Genomic DNA, 24,785 nt, shown 5'->3' on the forward strand with positions numbered 1-24,785 from the left:
TTTGTTTTTTCTTGTCGTTGTTTCTTGAGCTCACTTTTTATAATAATTATACATTTGTATTAAAATATCGAATGAACATGATTTGTAAAATTGTTAAGGAGCTACATTTGTGTATATGAAGAATAACGGTTTTTTTGTCAAAGATTTCATTGTATATAAAAACTAGCAATGCCTTATTAATGTTGCCATTTTAAGACAGTTTGAGAGTAACCTTAAACGATATATGCATGCATTATATAAAAAGTTACATGTTTAATGCCGAAAAGGTGACTTTCATGTGTTTTAAGCATCCGGGCGATTCACTATTGAGCATCCGGGCGGTTCACACTTATCTGTACATACAGGAAGATTTGTCAAAAAGTATATTTTAGTTTGAATTTTTCCATTTTGATTTATGCTTTAAAATAAACAAATTGTCTTCTTGTAAAAGTAATTTCGTCTAATTGATAGAAAATTGAAATTCGTAAGTGTTCAAGTCAGAATGCGAAGGAGAAACGGATAAAGGTCCGTAAGGGCAGGGTACGTTTACTGAGAGGGTTTCTTTACTTTTGGTTTAAAGTCACGTGCTATTTATGTATAATTCCCAGCATTAAATTCTGTACATGGAAACGTTGATACAAAAAGGGAGATAATTGTAGGGGTAATTTGAGAGTGAGTCATATTAGTAAAATATACATATATTTACCGTCTTACTAGTTTCTACAGACTCTATTTAAAAAAAAAATTGAAATTTGAACGCATACTAAGTCTTGTATCAATCTTGCGAAACGTTTGTTAATGTAGTGAAAAGTTTCTTTAAAACTGTATGCACGTATACGTACCTGTGTACAGATTGTTTTGTATAAAAACTAGAGGAACAAAACGAAAAAGTTCTTTACAAGTTTACTTATCATAATTCTGAATCATTTGAATTTTTGGACATTTAGAAAATGAAGACAGCAACATACAGATCAGTTCATATTTAATACTTTTTTATAATTTATATAACAAAATCTATACAGGACGAACATGCAATGTAATACATATAAATTGAATATACAGCAAAAATTCCATGTTTATTTAAATGTTTTTACATATATTGCTCCGTCTTCAAGATTTACAACGCCATCTAGCGTCAAGAAGCCTTCACTCATTATTTTAGTCATTGTTTTTCTAGTAGCTGCAAAATCAATGTCAATATAACACTTTTTAAAATGACTATTTGTCCTCAAAATGTCTCGTAACAAATAGTTTTCAACTGCTCTTTCTTTCAACACAGTAACAAATAATTTGTTTTCACGTCAACTTTCGCCACGTGATCCGAGAAGCACACTAAATAAAGAACAACCAAAAGTTGAATAAATTATCATCTATGTCCGTTTAATGATACATGTATATTGATACACATAAATATTGATATCTGTGAAAAGATGAGATGCCCCTCAAATAAATGTATGTTAATATCAGAGGATCATAGGTCGTTTGAGAACACAGATATACATGTATAATATCATATTAGAAGTCGTCTGTTTTTAGACAACACGTGGCCTGTCAATTTATTGCGAAATTTTCAAGCCAGGATGCGTCGAATTCGAAGTTTTACTATAATCCATCCGCCATGTTGGTAACACTGGTACCCTGTTCGTTAAAACTTTCTTCAGCAATCCGCTAAATCGTCTTCTTGCTCGGAACCATCATCCATAGACTCTGCAAATTCTTGTTTCTTTTTGGCTGTAGCCATTTCTGCGGCGTGCTTCTTGCGCCATTTTGTTCGTCTGTTTTGGAACCATACCTGGAAGTTGAAAACAAAAGGATAGTTATTGATTATGTAAATTGCCCACAGTCGTAACAAAATTAAATTGCTACTTGTAGAAAGAGAACAGAGTAAATAAAGTCAATGGTCCAGTATAAACGCTTGTATTTTAACATAAGCCAAGCTGTTGGGCACGGGGTATAAATCAAAGAACCGTCACATACGATTTTAAGACATGTCATATGTACTCGTATTTATAACAAACTTTGTGATACTTCTGTTCAACTACTTTCTTTAAATTAATTTAAACATTTACAGAAGTCGTGTACATTGTAGATGGATAATATAATCGTCAAGATCGGCCAATGAAAATCGACGTTACAAACGAGCTGCACTGTAAAGGACATTTAAAGCTGTCAATATCAAATACTATATAACAGAGCTCGGGATGCACTGTCCCGCATATAGGTGAAAGGAAAGATATATATTTTTTTCAAATAACAAGTTTACATTTTTTCGCACCTGACAGGATCATTACAATACGAACAATGGCGTTCCTATGGCTGTTAATGAGTAATGCCCATGTTCGTTTCCATTTCCGGTTGACGAACACAAAATTAAGCGGGCTTAAGACCTGAAATTTCAGTTTAAGTGCCGGGGATTATAAGAAATATCGGCGATTTAAAAGAAATGGAAATGACTTCGGCTACCTCTTCACATTATCCCTTTGTATAGCCTTACTCTTAAAGACAAATTATTCAAATCTATAAAACATAAAGCGTCGATAGACTACATAATAAGGTTTTATGTAGATTTTATGTTTCAAATCCGGAGTAACCCCCTCGTTGTGGAAAATATTAACAACAGACGGTCCAACAAGTACAGAATAAGCACCAGTTTATGGCCTAAGAATATATCGCTCATAAACTTGAAGACATAAAAATAACAGATTCTCTCTTGATACAATGGCGTTGTTTGAACAATAAAGGCATATGTCGCAGTACTAGGAAACTTAGCCTAAAGTCAATATTATTGATAAAATATCACAAATAATATAATATAATGAAATATCAACTGATGTACGCTCATATTTTATTTCACGTAAATCACGAATTTATTCATTTGTTAAAATGGCGCCAATAAATAAATTCACGAGATAGTTGGCAACTTTCTTCTAGGTCATGACATAATTAAACTGATGTTTTGTACTGACAATTCCGGTTTTGTCTTTCGTTTTGTAGTGAATCCATCGTGATCATTTGATTATGAAATTAAAAAAAAAATGTTGGTCTGATTGAAAATTATTTTGTATTTTGTATATTATTGATTGTAGGTTACATGATCCTGTATTTGTAATACTGGGGTTTTAACTTTTTGTTTTTCTATTTCTTTGTTTTCATTTAAAGTTAACAGTGAAGAGTCTTATAGCTGGTAGTACCCAGATGAACATTAAATAAATAAATAAATAAATAAATAAATAAATGAATGAATGAATGAATGAATGAATGAATGAATGAATGAATGAATGAATGAATGAATAAATAAATAAATAAATAAATAAATAAATAAATAAATAAATAAATAAATAAATAAATTTTCTTTCAGATTCATATGCTGTTTTAAATGGTTTATATTATTCATATAATTATATAATAACTAAATATTCTTTTTCTATCACCATATTTTTTTCTCTGTATTTTTTTTCGGAGTAATAGTTAAGTTTTTACATGTTTGGATACATTGTATGTATGTCTGCCCAGGTGGTCTGCCTTGGACTCGCTCAAATCAATCAATTTTAATGTTCACTTGACAAAAGTCTTACTATTTCGAACATTTTCTAAATTTTTATTTAAAAAAAACACCCCTAATTTCTCACTACAAGCAATTTAAAGTAGATCAAACTTAACTGCAATAGAAAACAACAAACAATAACCACTTTTATTAGCAAAGTCGATATATAAATATAATAAATTATAAGACATCATTTTTATAACAATATAAATATACAAATGTATGTTAATGGTTAGATAAATATAAATTATGTACATGTATACAATAACTAAAACATACTTGGGCTGACAAATGTAATAAATATATTACAATGATTTTGTTTTTGTCACGTGACTTCACATAAGCGTCAACTTATTCCAAAATTCAGTTTCCGATCTTAATAAAAAAAAGGCCATCTTGGAATTAAAGGGTATTGTACAATTTCAAAACAGAAATGAATTTATTCCGTTTTAAATCAAAGCAGAAGGCCGTGTGAGAAATGGATTTAGATACTTGTTACATTATTTTCGACACTTCAAATAAATTATACAAAAATTTTAATCAAAATTAACATAGCTCATAATTTTCATTTACATAAAACGTTTCGTGATTTATTCATAGTCCCTTTCCGCGTAATAAAACGTTTTCGGTATTTCACTTATTGAATTATGTAATATTTCAATCTTCTATCGTAACACCGTATTATGATAAATTGTCTAAGATGCCAGCTTTTTCATCTATATTCCAGTTATATCAGATTCCACTGTAAAATTCTCTTAACGGTATGCAATCAATTTAATAACAATGAATTTTAAAGCCACATATCGACTTCAAAAGTCATTTTCTTAACATCTGGGAACACCGACGATGATTTAAATCAATCTTAAATAATGCCTACATATAATAACATTAATCTAAGGCAAGTAGATAAGTGAATATATCAACACATTCTGTATCTTTAACTTGTTAATTCTGTCCAATATTTCACGTATAGATCTAATAAGAAAGTAAAGGGGGATTTCTGCGGATTTGGCTTGTAATAGATCAAAGGTCGGCTTTGAGACTTCAACAGTGAAGCGATAAGTCGAAAAGGCAGCTCAGAATTAGTTTTAAAATAGGCTTAAATTATCTTGTCAAAGCTTATTATAAGTATTCCAAAAGATGCCTGCAAGATTTGTCAATCTTATTGCAGTTCGAAACAATTCAATTGCTTCGGCATATTTAAGAAAAAACTAAATTCTACACTTTCAAAAGTACCTATATACTATTATCACGGTAACCGTAAGTCCCAAATCTTACACACACGACTTAGAACCCATTGCAGCATTCTAAAGGAAGATCTCTTCTCTAAAAACATAATTGATGACCCCTTCTGTCAGTGCGGTGAGATTGAAGATTCATGTCACTTTTTTTTTAATTGTAATCAATTTTCCCGCCAGAGAGCCATATTCAAGGAACAGCTTCAACAAATAACAACAGCTACATTGTCAACTATACTGTATGGCGATAGAGGTCTCAGCGATGAAACAAATGCCAAAATATTTGATCTTGTACATGAATATATCTCTAGCACACAGCGGTTTTGTCTTGCCTAACTCCTTACATAATTCATAAACAATATAAATGGTGTACTTACGAGCGTTTATCACGTGCTTTCATAATTCAACATTCTTTTAATTCATCCTATACTATATTATTATGATTTATAATTTGTCTCTTATTTAACAATAATAATAAGATACTAGGTCTTATATCCAGGATTTAAATACTCCCGATAACCACAAAAATAATTCAAATAATTTATATTGACACATAAGTAAAATTTCCTTTTCTTATATAAAAATTATCACAGATATTTGCTGTGCAAAACTGACCTATCATCCTAATCAAAGACAATGGCCACTTCTCGTTCTCTGAGTTCTATAACTATCCTTCTGTATATGTTTCTTCTTTACTATAATTCTTGAGTGTTCTCATCAAAAAGTTCAAACTATTTGTTCAGACTAAAGATCGAGCTTTTTTTCCCCCTTCCATACCCTCTTTATATATAATCGCACATTTGTTGTAATTCTCATTTTTTCGTCGTTTGTTGTATTTTCATTACTTATCTCACTCTTTCTAGGCGTAATAATATAATTATTTCATGTTAGTAACTAGTATACTTACAAGTACGTGTTGTTACATTGCAATTTGCTTTATTTTTACAATTTACAGGAAAGAAATCTACATAAGTCTTTGACTTCCTTTTCAATCCTGTTTATATAATGTTGTTGTATCATAACTGTATATGTTTGTATTATATGAAATAAATACTGTTTAAACCAATTCAATTGCTTACATATATGATGTAAGGCATAACTTTTGGTCTTCGTTTACTTTCCTTATGTTGCGTAACATTAAAGCTTAATACAACAGTATTTGTCCTACTGCTTGTGTTTTTGAGCTTAAAATATATGTTGGAAATTGACCTTTAAGACGTTGGCATTAAAGGAACTCCACTGAGGTCATACATTTCGAATTTCTTACATATTTCAGTCGGGGCATTTAATACAGAAAAGATAATTAAGAAATACATGTATAGCCAGAAATAAATTGAAAATTGCAATTTTACGTTATTCTTAGTCCGATTTGAGTGAAAAAAACGTTGCAATGTTTTTCAATTTTGGGTCGTTTTTCACAATTAGAAAAATTATTTTGGAAAAAGGGAGTGAGCATATGATTTGAAATTTTGCACACAAGCTTTTGGTCTAGACCTACATCAAATGGAACACAAATCTCAAAAAAATATTCCAGTCCAGTCATGTCAAAAAAATGTCAGTGGAGTCCCTTAAATGTGGCTGACAGTGTTGTTTTTTTTAAATAATGTACCAGTACACATAGCAGTGATAGGCAGACACTTGTCAAATAAATATATTTGAACTCTTACAAGCATTTCATTTAACCCATCGCCTGGTGGCGGCAAAACTTTCGTCTCATGCGACCAGTTCACACCAAGATCAGCCGGCACACCAGTGCCCTCTGATTTTAGTCTGCACTGTCCGTTATTCAGTCAGTACTTATTTTCGAAACTTTCCCTAAAAATGCTGAATGGCTTGGTCCAGATTCATTTTCTGAAACAGTTTGAGAAACATTACATAGGCGCAGTAATAAAAAAAATAATCCGACGATGGGATGGAAACCGTGTCGCCCAGACAAAATTCCCTAAGTCGATACTCTAAGGTGTTTATAAAATGTTGAATTACGTCTTCTATCGTAAAGAACATTTGGTCTTTGTTTTCAATAAAGATTAGATATTATGATTCTTCCAATAAAAACGATGTTAAGTTTCCATCTTAAGACAAAATAATTTGTGCTGAAGATAGACGATGACGACAACGACATCTTATCATTCGTTATTATCTTATATCATGATAAGAGATCGAAAGTGATTATGACAAAATATCCTCGTGCTGATTTTTTAAGTCAGTCATTCATCATTATAAGGGTCTATTTTAAAATCGTCTTACATGAAGATCTCAATATAATATCGATGACTGGTGCTGTATAATATATGAATGCATACAAAATGTACAGTATTTATAAGATAAAATAAAATGTGTGTGTTTTTTACTGCAGAAAGTATATAGTTTTTCGTTCGAAAGAAAAAGAATTAAAACAAAAACCATGGCCCATGTGGATTATTAAAGTATTTTTTTATAATTGTTTCTATATTGAAATGTACACGAAAAAGAGTAAAATTATAGAAAAGATCGAAATATTGATACATTTTTTTATTAAGCATCAAATAATATTAATATTCATATAATAATGGAAATAGACCAATCGACTAGCAAACAAACACGTCAAAAGTCGAAACAATAATAAATTTAAATTCCAACAGGGACGTTTTTTAAGAAAATACTTGTAATAAAATGCACCAAAAATTTTCATTCCTTAATAATGATTATGTGCTTGTTGTGTTTTGGTAATGCTTGACTTTTCCATTTTATTTCATTGAAAATGTCTGTATTCTGAATACTATTTAACAATATTCTACATTTTGTTTCATCTACTTCATTTAGTATGTATGGCAGTATGGCAGTATGTAGACAACATTTTATTTCACAGGAAAGAACTTTAAGCAGATTCTACCAATGCGACCAGTATAGACCAAGTTCAGCCGACACATTCATGATCTTCACTGTTCGCTCTTAAGTTAGTACATGAATTTATTTTGAAACTTTCCCTAAAATGGCGAATGACTTCGTACAGAATAAAAGATGGACAGGTTCTTTTAAGATATTTAGCGTTGTCTGGGTTGAAAGACGTTAGCAGTCTGCATAAAAGTAAAAGATGTTTAAATTTTCTATCCTCTTACTTCTTTTATTGTTATTGTTTTTTTTTTAATTCTGATGTTTTTGCTTGTTTTTGTTTTGTTTTGTTTTCGGTTCTGTTCTGTTATGCATTGCACATTACCTTATCTCATCGATTTTCACAATATCGTGTAAATAAGTACAATTTGAAAATGAAGAATAGTTGTCTATTTGAAGAACAAAATCTGCTGCTTTCGAAATATACTTTAAATGTCCGGATTAATTAAGTATGTATCAATAAGATAATAAAATTAACTTCTTATTTTGTCATGAACTCAAATTTAGAAAATTTCTACATTACCACAATCCTTGTGACTTTTAATTTTATAGTTTCTAGTGTATTGTAAAACAAAAGATAAGTCAAGAAAAAAAAAGATAAATTGTGAAATCAAATCAATATCTCGCCATGTTGTCATAAAAGAATTATTGCCCTCGATTTGGAAATCAAAGAATCTATATAAATATGCATATAGCCTCATTTATTGTACTGTGTGACACCCGAAATAAAGCGATTCGGATTAAAATACGAAATTTATTTATGTTACCGATTTTTCAGGTACAAATAATTATATCCTTTTCCTGAAATAAAACATGTTAAAAATACTTTGGTACTGACCTTGACCTGGCTTTCAGACATGCCCAGTGCGTACGCAAGTCTGGCTCTTTCCGGTCCCGCCAAATATTTCGTCTGCTCGAATGTTTTCTCGAGAGCAAAGATCTGTTGACCGGAAAATGTTGGTCTTGTGTGTTTCTTTTTCCCATCTTTGTCAATGATCACATTCCCTGCTAGAAAGATATCATTAATATAGATATAATAAACTGAAATTTCTTATTTTTTTTACTTAAATATTCTTACAACATATAAGAAATGTGTGTTTTACGAAAATAAAAATGTGATAATTACAAATCTGTCTTTTAATTAATAATTTTTCTATCCACATTTTATTAAAAAGTATCAGAAAAATAAAAAAAATACACGATAAAATAATTATGTTTTCATTTTGTACATGTACGATCTATATATATTTTTATTTCAATTCATTTTCACAACGGAATACATGACCTTTGTGTATATGAAAGACTGTAAAACCAAAACTGAGATGTTAGAAATAGCTAGTTTTTTATATAAATCATTCATTTTAGAATTAATTTAGTTTCTTGTGTGTTCATTGATTTTGCAAGATCTGTCTGAATCGTGTGACTTTATTTGTTGCTATCATTATTTCTATATCGTTGCGGTATTAATAAGTTAAGAATAAACAAAATCATTTTAATCATGAGTTCTCAAAGGATTCTTATACCCTTCTTTTTCATAAATTGCAAAAGAACACTTTTTTTCATTGTATTTCTTTTCTTTAAAAATAAATATCAAAATATTCGATTTTTAGCGGTTCGGTTGCTTACTCAATAAAAGACAATGTAATGTATAAATCAAGCTGATAATTCACCAAAAAAATATTTACAAATTTTATTTCGTCTTTTATTTTTCATAGCAAAAAAATATTTTCCTCAAAAGATGCATACAACAGTTCATAAATTGTTTGCCACAAAAAGAAAAATCAAAATTATTTTGAAATGAGTATATAATTGCTTCCAATTTGCCACAGTTGAAATGCAGATTTTATCGAATACAGAGTTCAGACAGCGCATATTTTGAAAACTTTTTTCTTAAAAATGACCAATAACTTTTGTACAGATTGTGGGACGAACAAGTCCATTTGAAGTGGGATGGTCTAAAATGGGCAGATTCAAATACTGAAAAAAGCTATAGAAATGTATCAATTGGGTCAACTTATAAGATCATTCTTGAAAAGTTTTAAGTGATTTATTATGAACATTGATATGATGAATAATAATATTGTGTCGTAGAACAATTTATCATCTGCTATGCAATAAATGTCTGATCAGATCATGTATCTCACTCTTATCAACAATATCCCCTGATTTGTTGTAATGTCTGTTACTAAATACTTATATTCTAATTAATAATTTATGGTATAATAGACCTCCCTTTATAGACCAATTCAGTTTATGATAATAGCGTTGAACCGGTTAAAATACGGAAATATTTCACAATCAAAAGGTATTTGATTTGATTTATAAAAAAGAAGAATTTCAACCCTTCCCCATCACGTGCTTAATATGCCATCATTCTGCTTTCATAAAACAGTTTCCGGGAAGAGGAATAATTTCAGACGCTTTATCGAACGGCTGCAGATAATAGATGTGACTTGATTGAAATAAAATGAAAATGAAAATTTAGGTGAATGTCAATAAGTTCTAGGACACGGAAACATCGATTTATTGGCAATAAACACGAAAATATATTTGTATAAATTTAACTGATTATTTTTCTCTTTGCCGATATTTGTTTCGGTTTTGCTAATGAGCAAACTTTCTCTGTTAGTCAATACAGTTACATTACGCTAATCTCCGACACCTTGGTGATTGAAAACTCCTCAAGCTCAGGGGAAAACAATAAAACAGTGTCCAGAAATCAGCATGCAACGTAATTTAGTAATAAATAGACCTGTAGAAACATGGTTCTTATCTAGTGACAGATCTTGTGGAACATGACTGCCATAACTACGAAATAATTAGCAATTGATAGCCCTTAATAGCCCTTGAATTGTCCCAGAAATTAGCCCCATGCTGCCCTGACATCGTCCCTAAGGAAGCACGGTTTATTATCGTTACTCAAAATAAAAACTTCGGTGCAAATGGGCGATTTTTGTATATATCTTATCTCATTAAAATTGCATACTCCATCTGTTCGTTCATTTTACTACATATAAAATTTTGAAATATAATCATTGTACACAAAATCACCGAGATTTATCTCCATTTACACAATGCTATAAATACTTACTTTAAAATTCAATTTGAAAACAAATCTTTACAGAGTTTTATAATACGTGTATATTAAATTATTGTACTTTTTGCTCTTTTATTCAACTAATTAAATTGAATTTATTTCAATATATGGAGAAAGAGTGATCCCTCGGAAGCATAAATCTAAACAAAATTACATGAAAATAATTTTAGACTCGGTTTGATTGAGTCTGTACATGAGGGATAATGAAAAAGTGCATCATTCCTCAGGCCCAACGATTTAAGATTCCACCTTAATAATAATTCTGTGAAAATTTATTGTGAATTTTAAGTCTTATTGTGATATGATTCACCCACGAAGTACAACGATTAATATCTTAAATAATAACCATGAACAAGTTGCTTAAAGCTACATATAGCAGGTTGGCTCCAGATTCAAACTAATTTTTATGAGAAAAAAATGAGATAAATCAAACCATTTCTCCATTTTTTATTGAATAATGTTGTCAGTTAATGAAAGGTGTTTTCAGGCTCTGTTCTGTTATCTTCACATATTACGTGTCAAAATATTCCTAACTGGCCTGCCTATACACCGTTAGTAACAGAGTAAATAATACATTTGATGGAAACATCGTAAATTTAGAAAACTTTCATAAATCATGCAAAACGTCAGAAATACGTGTGAATATTTATATTTCTCTTAACCTCTTCATATATTTAGATTAATTTGATTTTTTTTTTAAATTCATTTACACGTCCGGAGACACACAGCTTTTAAAATTATTGTGTCGTAAAATTCTCGTTTCATAGAAAAAGCAATGAGAGTGCGCCATAATATATCATTACTAACAGAAAATAAGATAAATGATATCGGTATAAAATATATATTGATTATTATTTGTGAAAAATCAAATGGAAAACAAGAATGCTACGATATTTTTTGTACAATATCCAGAAAATACTCGTATCACCGGATTTTTATGTACTTTTCATCAAATAAAACACACAAAAGATTTAAACAGTTTAATTTGTAATATAGAAATAAATAATTGAAATAATTAGATTAAAATACGTAGAAAAAATTGTTTATAATTACGTAAAGGGGACAAGGAATTTTCGAGCTTTGTAATATAGTTCTAAATTTCAGAAAATAACAATTTCAACACTTCAAAAATATTCATGTCTACGTATCAGTTATATAGCAAACATACTTTTTAAAATCGATTTTAACTGATGAAGAAGAAAAATCACTTAATGCGAACAGAGGCATCGAAAAGTCATTATTTAATCAAATGTATCGTTTAAATTTATCTTCGTGCCTTTTACATTCATCTTATTTTTATTTCAAACTATAACATCTCGCCCAGATCGTATTTGGCAGTGGTTTATTTTAGTAAACTGACATAAATCAACCAGTTTTACATTGATAAAAGATTTCATATCTTCACAAATCAATTAATCCATCAATTAATCCATCAATGAATTAATTGTTAATCAATCATCTACGGTATTAATGCATCACGATAATGATAATACATGTACATTTGTATATATCAATCGACAGTACTGTTATCTTATCCTATCTTATAAATGTAACATGTGTGTCACAGGTGAATGACATGGTTATATTCAGTTAATTACAAATTATTAGCATGCTGTTGGTGTTGTTCTTATTGTTGGTGGTGATGTTGTTGTTGTTGTTTTATTATTATTATTATTATTATTATTATTATTATTATTATTATTATTATTATTATTATTATTATTATTATTATTATCATTATCATTATTATTACAAATAATAATGTTTTGATAAAAAATAGATCAGGTAAAAAGTATGAAAATATTGATCTTGGAATTGCATGCGTAAACAATATTTTAAGGACATTATTTTTGTAATATGCAATACTAATCTAATGTAAGCAATAAAGCTTTTGAAGACAGGTTCTAGATTGAAGAAATTGTGTAATTTTTTAATCACTCGCCATTTGTCTGTACGAATGCTTAATAAAATAAAAGAATAAAGCTGCTTTTACTCCCTTTTACATGAATTGATGTGCTTTAATCACATTGGTTCATGATGATATTTTATCTGTTTTGATCAGTAGTGATTTTATTATTATTTTCCATGAAAACTTTATTTTTCAGTTCGTTGCTTTTGTAAATAACGCATTTATTTTTTAAATATCCAGGACATATATACTATTATGTTATTTTTAATTCAATTTTATCCTAAAAGGCAATTATGCCTCAGAACCAAATAAAAATTTCCCTTCTATAAAAGTGCAAAAAAATGAGTTTTATAGCTATTAAATGGTGGGTTTAGAGCATGTATGATGCTTTTTTATCACCGAAGAAAGTAGCGCAAAATATTAAAATATTTGTTATAGAAGTAGCAAAATGTAAAATATAAAGCTTTCGGAAAATAAAAATAAAAGCACTTCTGAGGCATATTGGGCCTTTAAATTCAATCTCGAGTTGTTTTTTTTCTAAACATTGACGAATGCAGGCGTTTTATGGTAAAAAATATACATTTTCTAAAACAAAAAAACCGGGCATACAAATTATCATGCGAAGTTCGTCAATGGACATTTTATTTTAAATTGTTTGTAAGTTGCATTTATAATTTATTATTACAGTTATTTTCAAATTAATTTGATATATATATATTTGTTAAGCATAGTTTTACACAGAAAAACATCGTGTTTGTAAAAAGCCACTCATAATGTTCAGCACAATAAATTATCTGCTTTGTCCATGCATTAAAAAAATATTGAAATCATTTTTGAAAAGTATAGTATTCATTCCCTTAAATAATAAATAATATATACAATGAATGATAAAAAAAATCCTGCCGCAAATTCTGCCGAGGATTTTTTTTAATGAAGATTTTTTAAAATAAAGCTAAGAATTGAAAGAAAAACAAATTTAAGATGCTTGTCTAAAATAAAGGAAAATAGCAGTTTAGTTGCTTTCTTCTTATCAAACAATACATTATATTTGTTTATTATTATTCATTTCAAATTATACTTACAAGACGGTCTCCAGTTCGGTCCTCCGATCATACCTGGCCAGTAGATAGGTGCCCGTCCAGGGAGTTCTGCGAGTTTGAGTCCTGCTTGAGAATTTAGATACATGCTAGCATTCAACTGCGGAAGTCCGAGTGGATTTTGCACGAGCGGTCTATTCAAAATGTCTGAAATACGATGTGAAGTGCCGCTTTGTGACATAGCTAAACTTAACTGTTTTAACGATGATTGTGAATAGTTCGAATAAGGGCTCTGTAAATTTGGAGGACTCGAACACGATCTGGGTGTCTTCATTTCAGTCATGTTATGTAAAGCCGCTAGCTGCGGACTGCTAAGCACAAATGCTGATTGTCTTTGACTTTCGGCGGCGGCCATATTTGCAGCCATATTTGCTGATGACATCATTTCTGCCATGTTGTAAGGTAATGACGTCATTGTTGGACTCGGAGACTGGTACCGCGGTGAAGAGTTTGAGCTTGAGCAGTAGTCTAACATAATGTTCATTGAAAGCACTGAGTATACAACAAAAACAAGGAATATGAAGACGGCAGAAACGTGTACTACATAGATCCGTTCAAGTCTCACAATTTGACCTAACTTAATTCACTGAATAGAATATCACAAGATAATTACGAATATTTATCGGGTCTATAGCACTATGTCTTCTACATTATCTTGAGAATTCCAGCCATTATCAAAATATGTCATCACAATATTATTAATGTCTTGAATTAACTGTTTCACGCGAAAAGAATGAAACTTATCGCATATTTTCGACGCCCATTACACAAAAGCGTTATATCAAGCTTCGCTTTATTTTGTTATAATTTCCAATCCTTCCGCCGCGGAAGAAGACACTTTGTCAAGAATTTGAAAGTTCGTCTGCTGCAATGTCGCAAAATATCCGAATTGTTTGGCAATCGAAGTATGAAGCTGGTTTTGCGGGAATCAATGATAAATTAGCTGTATAAATCGTCATTTAATGTGTGCCTGCTAAATGATCTGATAAAATGATGGGATGTGTCAAATTATTTCATTGGACGCTGGGGGATTACGGCGAGGCGGAGCGAGTTATCGACCAATCGCTGCACATCGCTGATAATGAAGACATCTCTTCACGCAGTAACATTTGATATTTTTATTCTGAAATAATTTATACTTTCTCTGATTTATGTAAGTGGTCTTAAACTTAAACATGGTAGGACTTTTATTTCTTATATATTAAGTTTCAAGTTGTGAAAAGAAAATAACTATAAACAAGTAGAAAATGGTAAATACATGCATATAATTCATTTTATATAAAATGATCTAATACATATTACTTACTTGTAATTCGCGATAAATGCTGACATAAATCCATATCATCGGAAAAAACAACAACAAGGATATGATTTATATCAACAACAACAAAAAAGAAGATAAACGTCTAAAATACAATTCTTCACGATTGCAGGATAAACTTTAATCCCTTAACATGCAGAATTCCTTTAATGGACTTGTTAAGCTTCAAATTTAAGAACTGCATGTACAGTATCAGTTTTGGGGATATCAGGTGATGAAAATTTGTTACATCTAAGAAAATTAATAACTATGATTCTTAAACTGCTAACGGCAACTGCTTCTACCAAGTGCTGACTGGTCGCTATTCAGTCCGTTTACATATTTTGATATTTTCCTGAAAACTAATAAATGGCTTTATCTAGTTTGAAGATGGTCAAATTCATTTAAGATGCTTAGCATGGAAAGTGTTTAGCAATATAAAGTGCCACCCTGAATACTCATACACTTATTCTAAATTATGAAATTCTCCATTTTTTGTTGTTGTGAACAATTACATTTGATGTGTAAATCAGCAGTATTGCCCTTAGATAATCAAGATATGTACTCTAAATTTAGACATAATAAGTCGTGTATGGAACTATTTTCATGCAATATTGTTAGTTATAGGTGGACACAATCATTTATTCTGATATCATAAGAATAGCTGATACATGGTAATAAAACTTTACATGCTGTTATTTTATTCTGATGTATTAGAACATTAACTGTAGGAAACGTTAATACAATGTCACTTGATCTATTGTTAATTATTGTCTTACATTAATTTAAATGGCACCATATTCATCCGCGCATGCTCATCATTTGAGAATGATATATGCTTTTGTTTTAATCATTTTAGAATATGATGATAATTAACATATAAATAGATCACTAAATGATACCTCAGCAGGCAACAAATTGGGCTGTTATATTTGCTATCAACTGTTTCAAACGCACGGGTATATAAGAAATGATTTCATTAACAAGTACTTGACAAAATAGACCCCATGCAGTATATTAACCATGCCGACAAATAGTAAATGACTTCTTTAAAGTATGTGTCCAATTAAAGACTGTATGCAACAGTAAATTGTTGTTTTGTGCCTCTCAATTTCACAAGTAAGTGCGAATTAGATACACTTCCAATTCTTTTCACAAATTCACAATAGATCGGCCGCATTAACACGTGGTGAAAAATCTATTTCATAATACTAAATTACAGAATTATTTAGTAAAGATTGACTGAACGTTTTGTCAGTAATGAACCCAAAAATTTCGATTTTGGCTAGTGGTAAACATTTAAATCATTGTGTTTTTCTTTTTCGCTATTTTGTGTTTTTAATTATTCGAAAATTCTTTGTAAATGATTCATCTTTGCTTAATCTCCTCAAAAGAAAATATAATAGAAAGGGAGATACGTTAAACAAAGCCATTGTCGGTGTAACACTTGAGGAATTGGTTAACAGAACATTTTACATTCACTGCTTTTAATTTGTGAACATCATTTAATCAACATCAAAGAAGGCAGATTGAGATTTTTAAAAATTTATTATCTTGCCGGCTTTCTAGGAAACTAGACAAATTATAACCATTATAAATCAACGCCGTTCTTCACATCCGCTCTAATGTTACCGTCCGACCACTACTTAATTAGCTGTAACCAACCGCTTAGAAACGCACTGCCAAATCTGTGAGCAAATGTTATTCTTTCGCTGATATCTGTGACTTTTCGTGAAGTAATAAATATTGACAGTATTAAAGAGATGCAATACCGAAGGAAGTGGTGAATGACTTATAAATCATTCCGTGTAAATTCCATTTAGGTAGCACATCACAGTAACTAAAGCCCCACAAAGTGTGATAAATATGGTGAATATGTTGGATTTAAGTGAATGGTTGCCTTTAATTGTATTTTCAACATCAGATTGTTTATATATTTTTTGTGACTTTTAATATGAACCCTGTCATATTCAAACACAAGACCAAAAGTAACTTGTTGGTGATTATAAATGTCAAGGACGCCATTTTCTGTAATCATTGCGCCCTTACATGCCATGGAAGTTTAAACTGTCGGCAAAATCTCCCAGTGTTTAGTACCAATTTGTAATGATTTGTAGTTGGTAAGGCAGAAAACAGTGTGAATGCAGCCGATCTACTCATATGTTGCTGTTTTGTTTTATTCATTTGTTTTTGTTTTGTTTTGTTTTTTGCCAGAGAGACAAAAACAGGTGTGAAATAAATTGCAGATATTTATTAAGATATAATCGTTTTCTAAATAAAAGCTGTCTTCTTTTTCCAGGTTGTAATGTATGAGGTCTGAAATATCAGCTTATTAACAAGAATTGTGTTAATTTATATCACTGATTAAAGGCACATTAAGCCTGAGAAATGAATGGGTATGCTTGTCTTTCATTAGAAAGGGCCATCATTTATAATAATGCAATAATTGATTTTTAACATGTCAGATGCTATTCATATGAAGGAAATAGCGATGAATGTGAAATAGTTTGTAATAATAGGTCCAAAAAGTAAAGACAGTGGTATTTTACTTCCATACAAAATATTAAATCACTATAACTTAACTGATAACCAAAATGTAAAAGAATTAAAAAAAAACGGTTCAGCTAATCAACCAAATAAGTAACTTTTTGGGATTGTAAGAGAACACAAAAAATAAAAGTGTTTTTTTTTAAAAATAAAACAAAACAAAATATATGGAACTAGTATATTAAAGACTTGATGGGCCTTTAATGTTATCTTCATGCGTAAATGGACCAAATTTTGAAAGGCATTAAGAAAAAGAAGACACTTTGTTTGTGATAGCTCTTTCTAAGATAAGCAACCGCATCGTCTACCTTTCTATCGGATTGTGTCACTTAACAACATTTCAGAAATATAATTTTGAATATAAATTTAACTTGAAAAGCTCTAGAATACTTGGATGTTCTTTTTTCCAGGTGAATTTGTTATATCATATATTATGGAAATACCAAGATTCACTTAACAAATTGCTGCTAAATAGATAATTCTCATGCACAATTGCTGACAAAAAGGCTTGAACTCATCTTAGATGTTGAAAACCCCTACATATTATTCTATTTCTATTTAAAAAGATTTTTTTAAAAAGCTTATGTTTTGGGTATATTTATTCTGTCATACTCCAAAAATAACACCAAAGTAAATGGAGTGTAAGCTTTTTTGATTGTTAACATTCAACGAAGGAAATATGTTAAATATTGACCAGATCAGCATCTTTATTAGAGGTGTCAAAGAAAAGCTTAACAGATTCTAATTTTAATTTCGGAATGCATCTATATATGTATAATCTGCTGTTTATCTTCTTATCTAAAGCGGTTTCCATCATCTTAAGTATGCATCTTCCCCTTTTTGAATAGTTCCTGTTCTGTGTTACACTTGGTGTCTTTCCAGTTATCCCATGTGGCTGGATATTTCCGGTAGCTACGTTTCGTGAACGTCGGTCTTTACAGTACGTTGGAAATAAAGAAGTAAGGTGAACGAGAAGACGTTAAGACTCGAGAAGTGCCTCAACTCATCAAAAGATCTGGCTGCTTGGTTCTTTCACAAATTAACCAATTAAAACGAAGTTCGAATAACGTGGCACTTCGTAATAAACTTATATGGTTGTCCCACCCTATACCATTGTATACAAGGAGACGATGAAGTATAATATAATATTTTCTCATATAGGATTGCATGGTGTTATTATAATATTACAATATTACGATCGGCAAAACTACATGTACTTGTTAGGGATTCCTGTGATATGAAAACATAACAAAGTCAAGTCAAGTACTGATTTCAATATAAGCAAATATTGCAAGCTGTCAAGAATTTGTCGATGAGCCGCACGGAAACATTTTCCTCCCATTGAAAGCTTTTAATGCAAATAAATCTGACAGAAATTCTTGGCACAAGTTGACGTCCATTTATTGTTACCATCATCGTGTTATGGACTTGGAGTCGCAAAGGTTGACGGGACGATGTCAGTGTGAGAATAGGAAGCTGTAAAATACAAAACAATATCTGGTAGGGAGCAACTAATAGACTAACCTCGCCACTCACTTAGGCTGATTGCAGACGTACAAGACTGACATGCAGTTTGATGTGGAACAATAGGGGTCTCCTTAACAATGGCTAGGTTTTGTAAATTTAATTTGCGTTATTGGTTTTGTTAAAATATTTTATCTTATCAAAATTTGGTTAAAAGCTAGAAAGTATAAAAAATGGATCGTTTTTTGTAAAAGGTTTTGCATGCAAGATTGTAAAAGAGACTTTTGTCTAAGAATTTATTTGAGTTGCTGTTGGTATTAAATCTCACTATTTTTACTATCAACTAGGGCATTGTTATTACATTGTATAAGTTTAGGAGCTTATATTATATCAGTCAGCCATGAATTCAACTTACTCTAATAATAGCTTACCCCTCTACGCTTTGGGTTCTGTACCAGTCAGGAATCTTTCATACGAGGAAGCCAATCGGAGCATCCTCGGCTATTATCTATCTATATATATATATATATATATATATATATATATATATATATATATATATATATATATATATATATATATATATATATATATATATATATATATATATATATATTATCCGAAGACTTACGGAAAAGTCCAAAAAGTTGCGATTGACGAGGAAGCTAGTGTGTGAAGGGTCGAAGGTTCTACTCATGGTATTAATGCGCGAACGGTAACCACCTGAGGATTTTATTCACCAGTTTAGCCGGAAATTTACCATATGAGTTTCGCAGTGTTGTTGTGACTTAAACCAAACAACAACAGCAACAACAACAACATCAGCAGCGGCGGCATTAACAACAACAACAAAAGCAGCAGCAGCAGCACAACAGAAGCAGCATCAATAAGAACAAATAACAAAATCATTATTGTACTTTAATAAAAGAAACTTTTCTTCAACGAAAATGTAATTGAAAGAACCGATGAAAAACATTAACAAGAATGTTTTGATTTTCAACTTTGCCGTTAGTTTTGGGTGCCGTTTTTTGTTTTCTCCATGTTTTGATCTCCTGAATTTCAAACGGTAGTTTGAAGTAGCTCCAAAACTAAACTATTGTGAAGCGTATTTTGTTCAAGAGGCCGCTACTTTGATCAACTATGTGAAAGAGATTGTTTCTGTACAAGAAATATCTTTACACTATTCAGTTTGAGTCATTCTTTAAAGCGGTTTGTACTTACACATATCGCTTTAATTTTATTAATTTCGGCAACTTTAATGGTCTCGGACTTCATCAATACGCGACATTAATGTTCGAAATGCCAATTCTTTATTCTACTCTAAGTCTTTCTGTTGTATGCCAATTTACTGAAAATGCTATTTTCGATATGTTCATTTATTTGAAATGATTTATTTAAAATAATTGCCAAATATGCCTCTAAAATGGTTTTATTAGTATATCTCAAATTTTTTTTGTGTGTTCTATGTTAGTTTCCTACATTGGCTCATTACCCGAACCGTCTTTCCTTCTGTTGCTTTTTGGCAATAATATTGTACAATAATAGTGATTTAGTAATTTGTATCGGAGTCAAAATACAACTATATTTACATTTTGCTACTATACTGAGTGCTACTTTCTTCAGGTAAATAATTGTTTTATTGCACGTGTTGCCAATGTCATTCATTTAAAAGGTCCATTATGCCCCAGAAATGCTTTTATTATATTTTTTTCGTACTTTTATAGCTTCCAAAAAGTCTTGGCATTAACCACCTATTTTCTTCTGTAGCTTTTTAGCAAATATAGTGATTTAGTATTTTGTATGGAAGTCAAAATACTACTTTGTTTACATTTTTGACAAATAATTTCACATTTACCGCTAATTATAACAGGTAACTAACAACTATCTTAAACGATAATTTAAAACGTTTGCCCTTTCCTTAAAGTAAAAAAAAAACTGTTTGTTTCTCAGGTATAATGTGCCTTTAAAACTTTAAAATTGTTTTTATTTCAAAACCGCCTGATTGTTTTTTTTAATATAACAATATTAAAACTAACATAAATGTTCATCTTGAATTATGTGATATATAGAATGAAAACAAGCGTAACAAGAACATTTTAAATGATTTTGTGAAACTTTAAAGTGTATACAAATGTCATGTAGTTTCTGGTACCAAAGACAGAATTCTATGATATATATTGCCAGCCAGAAAATAGTTCAATGTTTATCAGTTTCTCACATATAACGAGAATTGACGAGAAGCGCGATACTTCATGAAAGGAAATAAAAAGAATTTGTTCTCGCATCAATTCGTCCTTTGTTTTCATTTATTGAATTAGGAAGCCCAAATTGATTTGATTATATCGATAATTTAGATCAAATTTACGACCCTTATTGCAAGTAAATCTCATTGAATCGACATAAATTCTCAGCCTCGTATAATTTAAGAATCATTAATTAGAATAACTGTCAACGAGAAAATTGGCGTTTTCTTCTTCCTTCCAAACGGAGAAAATAGATTTACTCAGTTTTATTTAATAAAACGTGTTTTTTTCCTCACCAAAAGAAAATCAGCGGTATTCTTATCATTTTAGTGCGTTGAAAATAAAATGACGGTTGAAGAAAACGCGTATACGGGTATAAAGATAGTTTGAGAGACACGTATGTTTTGTAGTAAGGGACGTAACTATATTAAATACGATTGATTAATTTAGGAATGAGTAGCTTCCCTTTGATATATGTAAAACACCAAAAATTTGCTCGCCCATAATGGTCTCTTTCCGGTGGCGAGGGTAAACAAACGCAAACACACACATGAAACACCAAAACCAACTACCCAGCTCATCCCCCACTATCCGCTATCCCTGCTCTCCGTGGATGGGGACCATCACTACATTTGACTTGTGCAACCATTGGTTTATTTAAGTATCTTGTATATTCATTTAATTTACATGCTTTTGGATGGATAGACAAACCATATTAGACTGAAAGTACGGTGTCATATTTCAGCCAACAGTTCAACACTCATTTACAATGTTAATTATCTGGCTTATTCGTGTTGATAAAATGAATAACAGATATTTATTTGATTTAGTACATATAGATTTATTTTCTGGTAAATAGTTAAATGTTATTCACTATCTATTTTCCAAAACAAGTAAAAATTGCCAAACACTTCTAGCACTTAAATAATGGATAATAATCTGTTTATCTATAAAACTTTTGAGTTAGTTAGTTGTTTAGTCGCTTAAGAATCTGGTATTTTATCTGAATAACAAGATAGATTTTCAGTTACTAAGTAATGCGGAATACTTCAGACGTATCCCTTGCGTTTCCAATTATTTTCTGATATATTAAATGATGATCTGAAAATATTTTCAGGTAAACGTTAAATATCAGATAATAATCTATTTGTCAGCAAACGTTATACATTGTACATCATTTGTCTATATAATTATTTTAGTTTATTAAGTTAGATAGGTAAGTATCAGATTATAATGGGGATTTCAATTACGAAATACAGCGGTATATTTCGTACATATCTCTTTGTTTTTGTCTGTTTTACGCTAATTTCTTAACAAATAACATTATTATTAGATTTACGGAAAACTTCAATGCTCCTAACAAAATATATTTAGTTAACCAGATAAATATCTGTTATTTATCTGATCATCACGAACATTCACCAGTTATTCAGTTAGATAATTTACATGATGGCAGAAATATGCCACGATATGATAGGGAGTAAGATAAAGTTTCCTTTCTGGTCATAAATATTGTTTATTGTATGAGCTTGTGCCAAAATATATCTGAATCCGTAATAATAGTGCGCTGTACGAAAGTGTTTGAAATAAAACCGCATATTGTAAGGCCTATCATGTGCGGACACCTCCTGTCTAGACCTTGATTCTAGAAAATAATCATCGTCTAAATACATATCCATGTACACCAATTGTTGCACGTTCAACCTGTAACAAGAGCTGTCAGTAGGACAGCAACGCTCGACTATTCTTAGTGAATGGTAGTAAAAATGCCTTGATAATTAATTAAGTAAACAAAAGGGCAAATTTTTTCTTTAAATCCATATTACAGTTATAGACCTTGGAGTGATTCCTATTACGCTCTCAAAGAAGAGTATAAAACTTGTTTCAAAGCCATATGTCAATAGACTTTGAAAATATTTGAGGTATTACAAAAACTTTAACGAAAATTCTAAGTCGAAAAAGGCACATAATTCTGTCAAAATACTTGATACAGTTACCTCCTCCTGTCTATAGGTTTGGGTCATGATAGTGAACAAATGTGCAAAGTTTCAAAACCATATGTCAATGGTTTTTGAAAATATTTGAGGTATTATTAAAACTTTAACATAAGTGGTTACGCCGACGCCGACGCTCGGGTGACTACATTAGCTCTACTTATTCTTATCGAATAGTCGACTAAAAATGACATTCTTATTTTCTTCAATGTGTCAGCGAGCCGAGCCGAAGACAGAGGAGACTATCCTTAAGCTCTCCATCCAGACTGGTCGCAGGAACAAAAACACACATTCAATGTCTGAGAAGCTGGGACAGAATTTATATTTATATCTATCCCAGTGAGAAGGAACGTCTGAATCATGATATATTTTAATATCTGAATAATTAACATTTACCATGTTCCTGGTGAATATTTGCCGATTCCAATGGTATATATCTTCCATTGTAGCTTTTAACTTTTCACGTTATGATTGCAGTAATTTATGAGGCAATATTTTTATGAAAATATGTGTCACACTTTCTGCAATCATATCGAGGAAAATACAAGAGATACATAAAATATGTTTAATTCTAGTCTAAATTACTGAGTTATTTTTATGAGATATTATTTCACATTCAGCGCTATTTCCTTTACGTGATACGTATCTAACATTCTCTAAATTCATTATGAAACAATTTAAAACGCATGTTTACCCTTTCTACAGAAAACAAAATGTATTCTTAATGTGCCCTTAATCCACATCATCATTCGTATTTGGGGTAAGGGACGTAACTGTATAGATTAAATTAAGTGGAAATGGGGCGGATTGACTTCCCTTTGACAGTAATGAAAAATATAGAGATACGCGCCATTAATATTCACCATTTACAAAATGGTCTTTAATTGAATATTACAGACTATTTATTTGTTATAAGACGACTGGAGTGGCAAGTTATAAGACATAGAATAATGTAGAAACTTTCTATATTTTCTATAATGATTATACATATAATTCTTGGAGTATTTCTGGAAGTAAAATGGCATCGCTGCTTAAATGTTTCTGTAAAATTTCCACATTCATTCATGTATTATACACACACGCATCATTTGAAGTATCTTTTCTGGCTTTTCATTGGACAACAGGCTGTTGTCAATTTTTGAAGTAGTTTCATATTTTCCTAAAATAAAAGAAGCTTGCTGTATTATAAATCCGACATAAAGTGTTGTTTTTTTCTTGGTAGGTTATATGGCCGTATATAAACGGTAAGTTACTTCCAGGATAAGCTGTCAAAAAGCGTTATTACTAATAATGTAAGCGTAATTATTAATGTAAATGTCTTCTTCTTTAAGCTACTGCCTTTTTTAATTCTATTTATTTATTTACTTATTTATTTATCTGTTTATTTATTTACACTTTGCCACAGACAATTTCTGTACTTTAAACCAATACTTTGGTAGTATCGCCTCTTGATTTATGGACCGGAAATGAGTCAACGTCTAATGTTCACGTGTAACATATAT

The 24,785-nt window shown here is 30.6% G+C and overlaps 1 protein-coding gene across 2 annotated transcripts; it reads right to left on the minus strand.

Moving 5' to 3' along the window:
- Nucleotides 1–949: 949 nt before the first annotated feature.
- On the minus strand, nt 950–14,702 carry LOC132719978 (homeobox protein Nkx-6.2-like). 2 transcript variants are annotated; one of them, XM_060703953.1, is made up of 3 exons: nt 13,721–14,702; nt 8,471–8,637; nt 950–1,771 (listed from the first exon to the last, which is right to left on the minus strand). In XM_060703953.1, exons 1-3 carry the CDS (start codon nt 14,217–14,219, stop codon nt 1,637–1,639), a joined length of 801 nt encoding a protein of 266 aa, XP_060559936.1. In that variant the 5' UTR covers nt 14,220–14,702; the 3' UTR covers nt 950–1,636. The 2 variants fall into 2 exon arrangements, with proteins under 2 accessions (XP_060559936.1, XP_060559935.1); XM_060703952.1 differs by having other exon boundaries at nt 8,471–8,640; nt 13,721–14,699.
- Between the last annotated feature and the right edge of the window lie 10,083 nt (nt 14,703–24,785).

This window comes from Ruditapes philippinarum, unplaced genomic scaffold (genome assembly GCF_026571515.1).
Source record: "Ruditapes philippinarum isolate M1 unplaced genomic scaffold, ASM2657151v2 ctg2520_1_1_1_1, whole genome shotgun sequence".
Taxonomy (NCBI): Eukaryota; Metazoa; Mollusca; class Bivalvia; order Venerida; family Veneridae; genus Ruditapes; species Ruditapes philippinarum.